The 12333-nt window shown below is 36.0% G+C and overlaps 1 protein-coding gene across 1 annotated transcript in view; it reads right to left on the bottom strand.

Annotated features, from left to right (window-relative positions):
- Positions 1 to 11612, bottom strand: part of LCORL (ligand dependent nuclear receptor corepressor-like) — a 30013-nt gene extending 18401 nt beyond the window's left edge. The window contains exons 1-3 of the mRNA XM_010078850.1: positions 11528 to 11612; positions 5455 to 5534; positions 5057 to 5186 (exon numbers count right to left, since the gene is read on the bottom strand). Coding sequence (XP_010077152.1) covers positions 5057 to 5186; positions 5455 to 5534; positions 11528 to 11612 — 295 coding nt within the window. The remainder of the gene's footprint in view (positions 1 to 5056; positions 5187 to 5454; positions 5535 to 11527) is intronic.
- Between the last annotated feature and the right edge of the window lie 721 nt (positions 11613 to 12333).

The raw sequence follows: 12333 nt of genomic DNA on the forward strand, positions 1-12333 counted from the left end.
AAAGAGTGACATAGTTTCATGTACTGTTATGCTTTTACACACTGTAGATTTTTGAAAGAAAAGGGTAAATGCAACTTTTATACAATGTTTCATCAATATAAGACTTTAAGTAATCAGAATAGGGTACATGCACTTGAAGGGTATTATATGAAGTCTAATTACCTACGTTCAATGGCTCTAAGTCTGTATTATTACACAAGTATCTAAGGAAAACATGTAGGGACCTGTAATTTTGAGTTCATAGTGGTAGTTTCACTACAGACAGGAAATTTGTAGTTAGTCATATAAAATTAAATGCAATTTGATGTATTTTGGTGTAAGAAAAGTATTAGGTCTCTGAGCTTAGTATCAGTAGTAAATATTTCTTAATTATTATCAGCAGATGGCACCAGATATACTTTGTATGACCTAAAAAGTTTTTATTCTAAGATGTTTTATTAGGAGTCAAGATTATAGCCACTTATAAAGTTTTACATCTACATTCCTACACCTGTTTAAACTTCTGTTTTTCATATAGATGATTTACAACACAAGACAGCTGTACTTACTCCATGGATCATGTACATACATACATACTACTTCAAACCCAGCTGAACAGCCTCTAAGTATTTAGAGTAAAAAGTAGCTCTGATTTCCCCCCAGTTTCTCTCAGATCACTGTAGATCCGATATTATTAGCACAAGAGAAGACTAAATGACACATTTGTAAGATATAATCTGATATTTCCTTCTTGCAATTGTCACGATTACAGTCAGAATGCAACAGAAGGCAGTAATAAAGCTGATGTATAATTATGACTAATTGCAATGATTTAATTCAAAGCTCACATTCAGGATTAAGACTTCCTCAGTTTATGTTACTTCACCACCTTGTAACTATTCAAATCTATCTTGTTAACTGTTCTGTACATTAACACTACAGGTGACAAAACTAGACTGCAATGCACAAAGTAATGACTGATTTAACTGATAGTTCAGACTTGCACATGTATTTGGCAGGACAATGGACAAGGAGTTAAAAGCTCCTAAAACAGTGCTCCACAATAGTATTCTATTTCTTGATAAACAGTAGTTTTTCATTAAACAGTCAAAATAATGATTTAATTTATCTTCTAACACAATACCAAAAGGCAGTGGAAATCAGCAGGGAATCACAACTCCTCTTGTACCTTACAACTCTGTTGTGTGAGTAACAGAACTAAGAACACACAGCTGCTAACCAGTGTGTTCCCTGTATTCACTCCAGCTTTCCCCTTTTCACAAAAAGGCCACGTTTTCTAGAACTACCCCACCTCAAATGCCAAACTGTCCCAACAATATTCTTAGCTCTGTTTGTAAACTTGTCCAGCTCACTGTCAGATCACCAGCAAGTTAAAAACAAAATACACTTTATTCTGCACCATGTACAATGACTAGTTTACTTGACTGATCAACAAACAGAAGGAATAAGGGCCAAGTTTGCTCCAGTTTTCTGTTCCTGTAAACATTCAATGTTTTTCCTTCCTCTACTCAGATGTCAATTTTCATTATTGTATATGTAGTCATATATCTAAGGATCTTCTTAAATGTAGTTAAAAAAGACCAAGACATTCAGAAGTTGGTGAAGATAGTAACAGTGGCAGGCAGACAGTCAACACAAAATGTATGTGTTATTTCCTTAAGAAAGCAGTTGAAGTTCTGCTAAATATTCTTTCCCGATGAACTTGAGAAAGAGGGATAGCAAGGATGTCATAAAAGTTTACTGGACAAGCTGTGACAGTTCATTTCTTACAAAAAAACCTTTCAGATTCTGAAAGGACAAATTAGATTTCTTAAAATTATTAATAAAAAAAATGCAGGTATTGGATCAAGTAGTGTGTATATCTCAAAAGTACACCTCAAAGTAACACTTTTTTTGTAGGCTGAGATTACACGTGCAAAATCACATTTTCACAGGCTTGCCAAGTTACATACACACTGTCCAAGAGGCATAACCAGCTTGTGATATCTGTGTTTCTCTGAGTAAACAAAGAACAGGAGAATGCAGAGAGTTAAATGCAGGTATACAGTATGGTGTAAGAAAGCCATGGTTATGAATTGACATATTTGAGAATACAAGGCAGATACCTAGAAGCAAGGAAGAACTTCAAAAAACTTACAGGGAAATTACTTTGGTATGGAAAACATAGCACTGAAGATACTTGACACAGCTGCCCAGATAGAAAGATTCCAGTCACCTTAACCATTTTACTCCCTCTAATTTTGTGCCTCAATTCCTTAACTCCTACAAAAGTTTTTCAGGTTTCTATCTTCTTCTGGCAGATCATCTTCTGAAGATACAACCTGATTCGCAACCATGAATGTGTTTAAATGACCTTTTCTTTTTTTTTCCCCCCTGCCATGTAATGATGATCACATATCTCACATTCCATAATATTCATAGAAAAAAAAGACCAATATGTATTTTTTAAATCACATAATGGTTTTTCCTTTGTAACCGCTGCTTGGACAAAAGAAAATTGATGCATTTTGACTGGAAAAGTATCACAGTCTACTTTGCTTACAACACCAAATGGGTAAAGAGAGATGTCATACCTAAGAAGAAAGCATCTGGTTTTCAGATATATTGTTTAATGGAAACAATCCAAGTTTGATGACAAAAATTACTTTCGTGTAATACATTTGTCCAATTATGTTGGACAAAAATTACTGAGGTATCTGCTGAGGATAGGACTTTCCTACAGATAACTACCTACCAAACTGGTCTTTCACTAACACACAATGAACATAGGTTCCTAATAGGAAGAATTTGTTACTTGTAGCCTCGTAAGAGGTTACCCATCTTGGCAATAATGGGCAATACCCTCTTAAAGGGAAAGAACTGAGATTGTACAGACAAATCCACATCTATGAATACCTGAAGGCTGTATGCTGTAGACAATGATACAACATGGCTGCATGTTGCAAGGTCTTCTGAACTAGCTTCCTGACATAAAAAAAAAAAGTCTGCAAACTAAAAAACCCTGCCATTAGTAACCTGTTATAAAATAAAAAGATAATGAGACCAATAAATGCAACTCTCAAATTTGCTCACTAGTCTCAGGAGTTGTTCACAGAGGCCCTAAATGAAATGGTGCTCGTCACAGTAGTAAGAGACAGTATACGATCTTGAAGAGTTTGCAATCCAAACAAGTGAAACGTGTTACTTCCATCTTAAAGACAGCCAGCCAAGAATTCCACTTTTTTTGTAACAGTGAAAGGGCATCTGTTTTAGTACCAGGTATAAGAATTGTTCCTTAGCTAAACAATTACTTGAAATTTTTTAATTCCTTTTTTCCTAAGTTGATAACTGATCTCAAAAAACTTCAAGAATTCAGAAAGCAGACTTGTGAGTTTCCTAGTAAAATTCTTCATCTTCCTCCTACAAAGCCAAGACAACTACTAAAATACCTTATAAATTGGTTTCACATGCCCTTTCCAGAGACAATTTTTTTTTCCTCTTCACTTCCCATAATTTGAACAACTTAAGAGACTTTGCTGGGACCTGAAGTGAGGCAATATTCTTAGAAAACTCTTCAGCAAAGTACCACTTACCCAAGAATACACAAGTCCCTCAGAGAACCACAAAAACACCTGGAAAAGACTTTGGTTTTGTTCTTCAACTGACAAAAAACTTTTTAACCTAGTATTACTGATCTGGCAGATCAAAAAAACTAAGGAAGATGCTAAAAGCCAAATTATTTTTGTGAAAAACCTCACAGAAGTTATCCAGTCCAGTAAGGTGAGGTCATGCCAAGTTTCACTTCTCCCATGATAAAAGTTCCTCTCAAGGAGGATCAAGAGACACCTCCAACAGAAGCATAAAGCAGGCAAATGTTGAAAAATGCTATACATCAAGACCAAGACAAAATCTGAAAAAGGAGAAATTTGAAGCAATTAAAATACCTGGCTAGAGAGATATCATGCAACTGTGCGCGTGATGAAAACATAAGAATTTTAGAAGCAATATGGTGGCAACTTCACTGGACATTTTGAATGGAAAATAGTTGTTTTTAAAGAAAGCCAAGGTACGAAGTTGGACTCAAAATACTGCTGAACTCCATTCGAAGTTCTTAAAAACTCTAAGCAAAACATAGGCTGTACAGACCGATGAGCTGTTCAGAAAAAGATTCCACCCACACCTGGTTCAAGGACATAGTAACCTCTTCCTGCTACAGCAAGGCAAGGGTGAGAAAATTAACTATGTTTTTTTTCCTCCCACTTCTGTGAGGAAAGGGAATGTGTCTGACTCTCTCTAATTCTTCGTTAGAACAAGAGAAAGCTGTTACCCTAGTCATACTCAGCTATTTTGACATCCAAGTGCACCTACTAAACCCAAGAAAAATCTGTGAAAGTTGAAGTTACTGAGCTGCATTCACATTCCTCACACAGAAATTTAGGGAAGAAAATGAGTATTTTTGCTGCTGTTGACAGTGACTAGCTAAGTAACTTACACGAACCAAGCCGAGTTGTCAGTCACTCGTACTGCTATAACTTGCTGAGCATCAAAGAACAAGGATAGTAAAAGAATTAATGAGTTGCTACTACATATTACGTTTTGACAAGAAGTTTCAACATCTGACTTGGATGTACTTGAAGTAGCAGCTTTTGTGAGAGAAGATCCCAAATTCCATTCTGCAATCTGTAAAACACATTCTCTCAACTAAAACAGTCTTAAATTAGAAGCGAAAGTTTAGGAACTTAAAATGTTTAAATGCTTAAAATTCCAGAGAATGGCATCTGAAGTTGGCATGAAAACAAAGTAGCAGCTCATGGTAAAAAAAAAAAAGTATATAACAAACAAAGATTCAAGAGAATAAAACACCATGCAATAGGACTAACAGCAATGGCAAGAAGAGTAGTGCTTCATTTGGTGATTCAAGGAAGCAAAGAAAAAGATTAAGAAAACCAAAGGAATAAAGAAGAGAAACAGCATTAAGTAGGTAAATAAAAACTTAATACTCAAAATCAACCCTAAATCATTTGATTCTTCTAGATTTGCATCATATCTTCTAATGTAAGAGACATGCTTTTATTACCTTTCTTCCGAAAGAGTGCATTTAGATAGTTTTCTGCTTGGCATTCAATCTTATCAGTGTTGGACTGGCCCTGAGATGACAGTTCCTCTGTAGGCGTCGACTGTGAAGAACCAATAATTGATGCACGATCCTAGAGACATATAAAGATTATAATGGCTTTTAGAAGTTAGTCTACTGGTAGTACAACATACAATTAAATTATTGAGCTACTGAGTGAAAAAGAACCACTAAAAAGCCATTTACTATAAAAGACAAACCACCTCACTCCCTCTCGCAGACAAACTATATTGAGTCAAAATGCAGTATTAACCTATTTGCAAAATTCAATTCCCCAATTCTTACTTGCATAACGAAATTGGGTGTTGGGGAGTCATGCTTGATATCACGTTCATACTTACACTGACTGTTTCTTTGTGTAAATTACAAAAGGAACACTTCTCATCCATAGACCAGTCAGTCAGCTCTTCTGGCTCACAGTCTTAAAAGAAGAGAAAAAGCTAGATGTTTGAAACAAGTAAAAATGGGTTTTCAGAACAAAACACACATCCTACAATTCTCTTAAATAGATTCCATCTTAATCTAATATGCATTTATTGATACAATGTAGTCAGTAGCATTAAATTCTTCAGATACTTCCAAAGGCTTGTCTGGCTCATATGGCTCAACTTTCAAATGGCAGAGGGCACGTTTCTTAAAAGGAAAAGGTAAACTCACACATTTCAATTTATTACCTAACACAGTTAATGGACACATCTGAATATCACACATAAAGCTCTGAATTTCAGTCATCATTCCTTTTAACAAAAGGTGTGCAAACTTGTAGCAAACTAAGCTAGGATTTAGGATATGGACTCGTCACCATTTGAGCTACATGTGTTGTACTTACATTATTTTAAACCATCACAAGTATACCAAAAACCCTATACCCACTTTTAGCACTTGATTTCTTCAGAAAACTTTAAAATAAATTTATCAGAAGATACACTTTGGTATTGAGGAAATACAGGACTTAAACAGATTGCCTATATCAAGCCCAGTTTTCTACTGAATGGAGATACACCATGTATTTTGTTTGAACAAGTTATTAAGCTCCATTTCAAAAGTTAAGGAGTTTTCCACCACATGCTCTTCTCTTCCCAAACCACCAATTGCTTTAAAGCTGTTCCCAAATCTACTGTGCTAATAGTTAAAATTAACCTCCTAATTTCTTGTTTAAATTTACTCATGGCAAGTGTTCTTATACTTAAACAGTTACTGTTAATGGGTATTCAGCACCTTGATTTATCTACAGAGTGTATCATTATCAGCCTTTTACACTTCATTTTGCTAGGCTAATCTATACCACGCAGTCTTCTCACATGAGATTCAAGCCCATATTTCTGCACCATTCTAACTTGAACACCTGTTCCCTGAACACAGGGGACCAAGATCTCAAGGTGGTGCCTTTCTTCTACATTTAAACCAGACTTCCTTAAACTTTAGACAGTACTTTTTCCTACAGCATCCCAGGACTCTTTATCACAGCTGCACCATTTTGGCAAGTGAACATGAACTTGTTTAACTACAGCACCAAGATCCTCTCCATCGCACTCATTTCCAGTTCATGCACTTGCAACCTAAACAACTGTTTCCCCCTTCCTTATTAATCACCAAATATGCTTCCTCCTTTTCTCTGTACCACTAAATCAGAATGACAGTTCTGTCAGGGAAGTTCTTGAGGTTATCTTCTTTCAATAACACACTGAGGTAGGTTGATCTTGGCTGGCCACCAACCCCCACCCAGGCATTCTTTCACTCCCCCTCCTCAACAGTGCAGGGAGGTAAAATAAGAGAAAAATTGGTGGGCCAAGATAAAGACAGGGAGATCACTTACCAATTACTGTCACAGACAAGCCAGAATCAACTTGCAGAAAATTAATTTCATTTATTACCAATAAAAATAGATTTGCATAATGAGAAAGGCAAAACTAAAACTGCCTTACCACCCTTTCTTCACAGGTTTGAACTTCACTCCTTCAATACTGACTCTTCTACCTCTTCCCCACCTCAAATGGCACAAGGATGAGGAGGAACAGGGGACATCCTCAGTCCATAACAGTTCCCTCTCTGCCACTCCTCCCTCCTCACATTTTTCCCTGCTCCAGTATGAGGTCCTTCCCACTGGCTACAGGCCTTCATGAACTGCTCCAGTGTGGGTCCTTCCCACAGCTGCACTTCTTCACAAACTGCTCTAGCATGTGTCTTTTCCACAGGGCACAGTCCTTCAGGAAGAGACCACTCCACAGGCCGACAGTTCTTGCCAGAAAACCTCCTCCTGTGTGGGCTCCTCTCCACGGGCTGCAATTCCTGCCAAGAGCCTGCTCCAGCATGGGCTCTCCATGGGCTGTAGAGCTTCCTTCTGGGCATCTCCACCTGCTCCAGTGTGGGGTCCTCCATGCTCTCCAGTGTGGATATCTGTTCCAACATGGTCCTCCACAGTTCCACCTGCTTCACACCATGGTCCTCTCCATGAGCTACAGGGGAATCTCTACTGTGGTGCCCAGAGCACCTCCTCTCCCCTCCTCCTTCTCTGACCTTGCTGTCTGCAGGGTTGTTGCCCACTCCCTGCTCCCCCAACAGATGCTGAGCTTTAACCTTTTCTTAAGTATATTATCACACAGGCACCATCAGAAATAAAATGAATCTGAAAAATGAGGTTCTTAAGTTGAGCGCAAACATAACACAAGTAACTCTGTATTATTATTTAAGTTCAGTATACTCAGCTCTAAAATGCTAATCTAGAACAGAATTCTGTATTAACCATGTGTTACACGCTTCCAAGGATGCAAACCAGCAGTTCTGACAGGTTGGACAGTTGGTGACCAAAAAAAGACACGGGATTTTTCTTGACTGGACAGTAACAAAAGATAACTGTCCAGTTATTTTTGCTGAATTAATCTATCTGTCTCAGCCTGTTGGAGCTACTTCTTTAAGATGCCCACAGATGAAAAAACCCCACACTACTCCCTCATAACAAGTTCATGTTTTCATAGTTTGCCTTGCAACACAATAAATCCACTTATGAATGCTGGGATTCTGCACATAACTCCAAGACAGGTTTTATATTTTCAGAGACAATTCTTCTACCTTGGAATCCTGAAGTTCCACTGTTAAAAGTCTAACCAGAGAGCAATCCTTATGTGTCACCGAAAAAGCAAACCATGAGAAACATTAGCTCTACATAACATTACATTTACTCAAAGAAGTATAAACCATATACAACAATATACAACATAATACATTAAATACACCAGTGAACTAAGCAAAACTGCCATCAGATAGCAGATATATACCAGACATATCAAATGCCAGGCATCTAGGTCTTGGGTCACTACCACAGGAAACGTACTGAGACCAGTATTAGTTTTTAAGTACCGTATTAGTTTTCAACTACATATAGACAAACACACTCTCAGAGATCAAAGGCACAGATGGCACTTTAAACAGAACAAACCTTCTCTTAGCTTCATTCAATTTAGGATCACTATCATCTCCCCTCCCCATTTTATCTTGCTTGGAGTCAACTGATAAAAGATTTGCTGACAATCTCCAAGACTGGTCAGCTCGTAAAAAAAAAAAAGTCTGTGAAAAGAACATTTTAATACTAAATATACTACAGATTATTACTTGAAGCCAAAGTCATTTAGTACAAAGCTGTTAAAACTTGTTCCCATTTTTTAAGATTAAAATGATGAACTTTGACAAAAGCTACTACCTTTTTTCATTTCTTAAACCATTACAAATCTTTGTCTCCCCAAACCAATTTCCCAAGGAGTCATGCCAAATTAATATTAATAGAGACTTCTGTAGTACTGAACAGATTCCATGCTTACCTCTTAAAATGTTAAATAATGGTCTAGTAAATCTAAATATGACCTAGCTTAAAAAATTCAACCCTTACTTTCTAGTATTTTCTGCATTATATTATAACAATGTCCCAGTAAATTTTACAGCTGTTTGTCACAATTCTGAACAAATCATTCCCTTCCTCTTTACATGGCACTACTGCTTACTAACAAGTACCTTAGAATATCCAAGGTGTTCATCATGTTCCTTCATCTTTTTAATTTCATAAAAACTTGAATGATATTAGATAGTTGTGTTTCTAATATAATTTTTCATCCCATTATTTTATATATGAATAAATGTTCCAGAACAACCTAAGGAAAAATAAAACACATCCTCAATAAACCTTTCATCCTGTATAAAGAAGTTTTCTCCTGGCAGAGAAAGAACAATAAGAGAGCCGCTTTTCTCCCACAAAACACCATTTTTCCTCTGTCCATAAGAGAACAGAACGCCAGAACATAATCCCAAAAAAAAGAAAATACACACATACCAGATAATTAGAAGAAAAGTTTTCTAAAAGTTCGGCTAAATATTTGCAGGTAGAACGTAAAGAACAACAATTTACATGTGAATCTACTTAGCAGAAAAAGGGTATAAGCAAAGGATTAGAAAGCCCTAAGGATTCAATGACACAAGAAGTCTCAAGCTTCTTCAGAGCACAACCAGGTCAGATGCCAAGATATAGAACTCGCCACCTTTGCAACCAGAAGCTGCATTATCCAAGCAGTCAGGAAAAAAACTTGTGCTGAATAACAGGGGTGATGAGTACCACTTCAGCAAGCCAAAGGTAAGTCCTACATACACATCATATACGAATTTCAAGATAAAAAAAAAATCTTGCCATCTTCAGGTAATTATCTGTTGCTATGAGTGGCTATTTCAGTTTAATTAGTTGGGTTTCTCAGCAAGACTGTTTGAGGTTTACAAGATATTTTATTTGAAAAATGAAAAAAAAATCTAGCAGAACTGAAGCGTACCTTGTACCATTTAAATTTATCATCACAATTATTCTCTCAAGCAACTTTGAGAGAATACAATAAATGATCAAATATCAAAAGGTCCTCTGTAAGCAATGGAAACAGAAGATCTTAAGTAGGTTACAAGAATTCTTCAACAGCATGAAGCAAATAAGCTAAAACTTTTCCCAGAAGACAGCTCAAATATACGCATGCAGGAACTCTAAAGGAGCGAATACAATACCTTATTGTGTAATATTAGGCTCCTTTAACTGTAACACTTATATTGTGGTCATTAGCACAGTACTTTCTGCCTTTTTTTACACAAAAGCGGAAAAAAAGGTGTCTTGAGTTCTCTTTAAAAATGTAAGCCCTTTGATGCAAAAGAATAAAGTTTATATTTATCACTAATCAGTGTAAAGCCCAATATATAGCAACCCATTGGAATTACAGCCAGAAAAATAAAAGATACTGTATAATGTAAGAACAATGAACTGTTCCCTTTCCAAAGCAGTAATGTGCTTGTTTATCACAGCAGATGTGAGTACTATTCATGAAAACAAACTTGAACCCAAATTTACACATTTCTTAAATGTTTTTAAGTCTTATTAGTGGCATGCTTAGCTTTGCAAGTGTCAAAAAATATTTTTAAAACATCAGCCATGTGTAGTATTTCAAGTTTTCCTCTTTTCCCTTAAAAATATTGTGTTACACATATGATATAGGCCAAGGAACTTGCACAATATGACAAGGACAAAACCATAACCGAGTTAAAGCAATAATTCCAAACCTATTCTAGGCAAACATAAACAGTACACGCCACTCTGCCTCATGTACTAGCAGTACATAAGTTACATGCTTTACCAATTACACTATCAGATAACAAATTGCAAGGAAATGAAACAGAACATTTTGAAGGTTTGATTAACAGAAAACATTTTTGGAGCCATGGAAATTAACTTGACAGAATACTTCTTTCAACACATCAAAGCAATTTTGTGCTGGATTTTCCTCCTCTGCTTTTGTTAAAGATGAATAAATCACTTCATACTTAACTAAAGACTCAGGTGTTATTGACAGCTATTCCAGCAAAACCAAGCCCATTTAGAAAAAGGCCTGGTCTCATAAGAGTAATGGAAAAAAAATACATACAGACACACTTAAATATAGATATACTTTATATATACAAAAAACTTAATTTTTATATATATAAAAATGTAAAAAAAAAAGCAGCTCAAATTTTGTTGACCACTACAAGCAAACCAAACTAGTATTAATTACCTTCCTTTTCCCCATTAATGTCAACAGGAAGCAGAGCAGCTTGTCTTCTCTTTACAAAAGCTGTCTAAACAATGAAGTGGGAGATGCAATATTCCAGAAAAGTAAGTTTTTCTCACAAGAGCTTCTCAGGAAAACTTAGCTAATCCAAAATTTTCCTGCATAGGAACAAAACCTAGGTACCATTTTACCTGTTTTTGCCTACACAAGTATTGACAAGAACATGATGAAATAAGTATTAGAAAAAACACCTGAAGATTTCATTTTTAGTGTTTTATATATAAACTACCTTTAACTAAAAGAAAAACTAATAAATTAAGGTCATTGCACTAAAAGCTGGCTCATTTACCTTCAAATAAACTGAGGTCTCTTCGTAGCCTTGGTCCATAAAGCCCTTCTAAAATACTTTCAAAACCTGGAGACAAAAGAAACATTTAAAACAGTAAATGAAAAGTTTCTTAGAAGAAAGAAAATTCAAGAACACTGACAACAAATACTGTCAAATTCTGAGAGGAATTAAAAAAATTGTTACATTTATCATACAAATATTTACTCCTTCCACTCTAGTACTATTCAAGGGAATTAGAAGATAAAAATAAGGCAACTGCCATCTGTACACAATCAGCCTATTAAGCCATGCCCCAACAACCTTATTAGACTTAAAATAACTACCACAGAATCTTAAAGGTGGGAGGATTAGCCTCATCGATCTACACAAGTGAAGTAGTCTCTCCGTTACAGTGAGAATTAGAATCATGTATGGGGGGGCAAAAAAAAAAAGGAGGAAACCTTCAAAATTGGAAACTTTTCATTTACGATCACTTGATTACGTGATTGTGAGTGGGCTAATAGTTCTACAAATACAAGAAGAGAAAGCTCATTTTGCTTCTGATATCGTAACAGTTCTCTCTAGTCCTCCGTACATGTACAAAAATGCTTTAAAATTGAGGATTAGATAAATCCAGTTATTTTCCAGATTTATTTACCAGCTAGTCTGTTTCAGTATTTGGTAAAATTGCATACTGTAACAAGGGAGAAGAGACACAGAGCCAACTAAATGATTAAAAAAAAAAGAATCAAGCAACAAAAAAAGAAGAGGAGATGCATGACAACTGATGAAATATGGTGAGAATCTGCACCAATATAATGCAAGCT

This window comes from Pterocles gutturalis, unplaced genomic scaffold (assembly GCF_000699245.1).
Source record: "Pterocles gutturalis isolate BGI_N339 unplaced genomic scaffold, ASM69924v1 scaffold19953, whole genome shotgun sequence".
Taxonomy (NCBI): Eukaryota; Metazoa; Chordata; class Aves; order Pterocliformes; family Pteroclidae; genus Pterocles; species Pterocles gutturalis.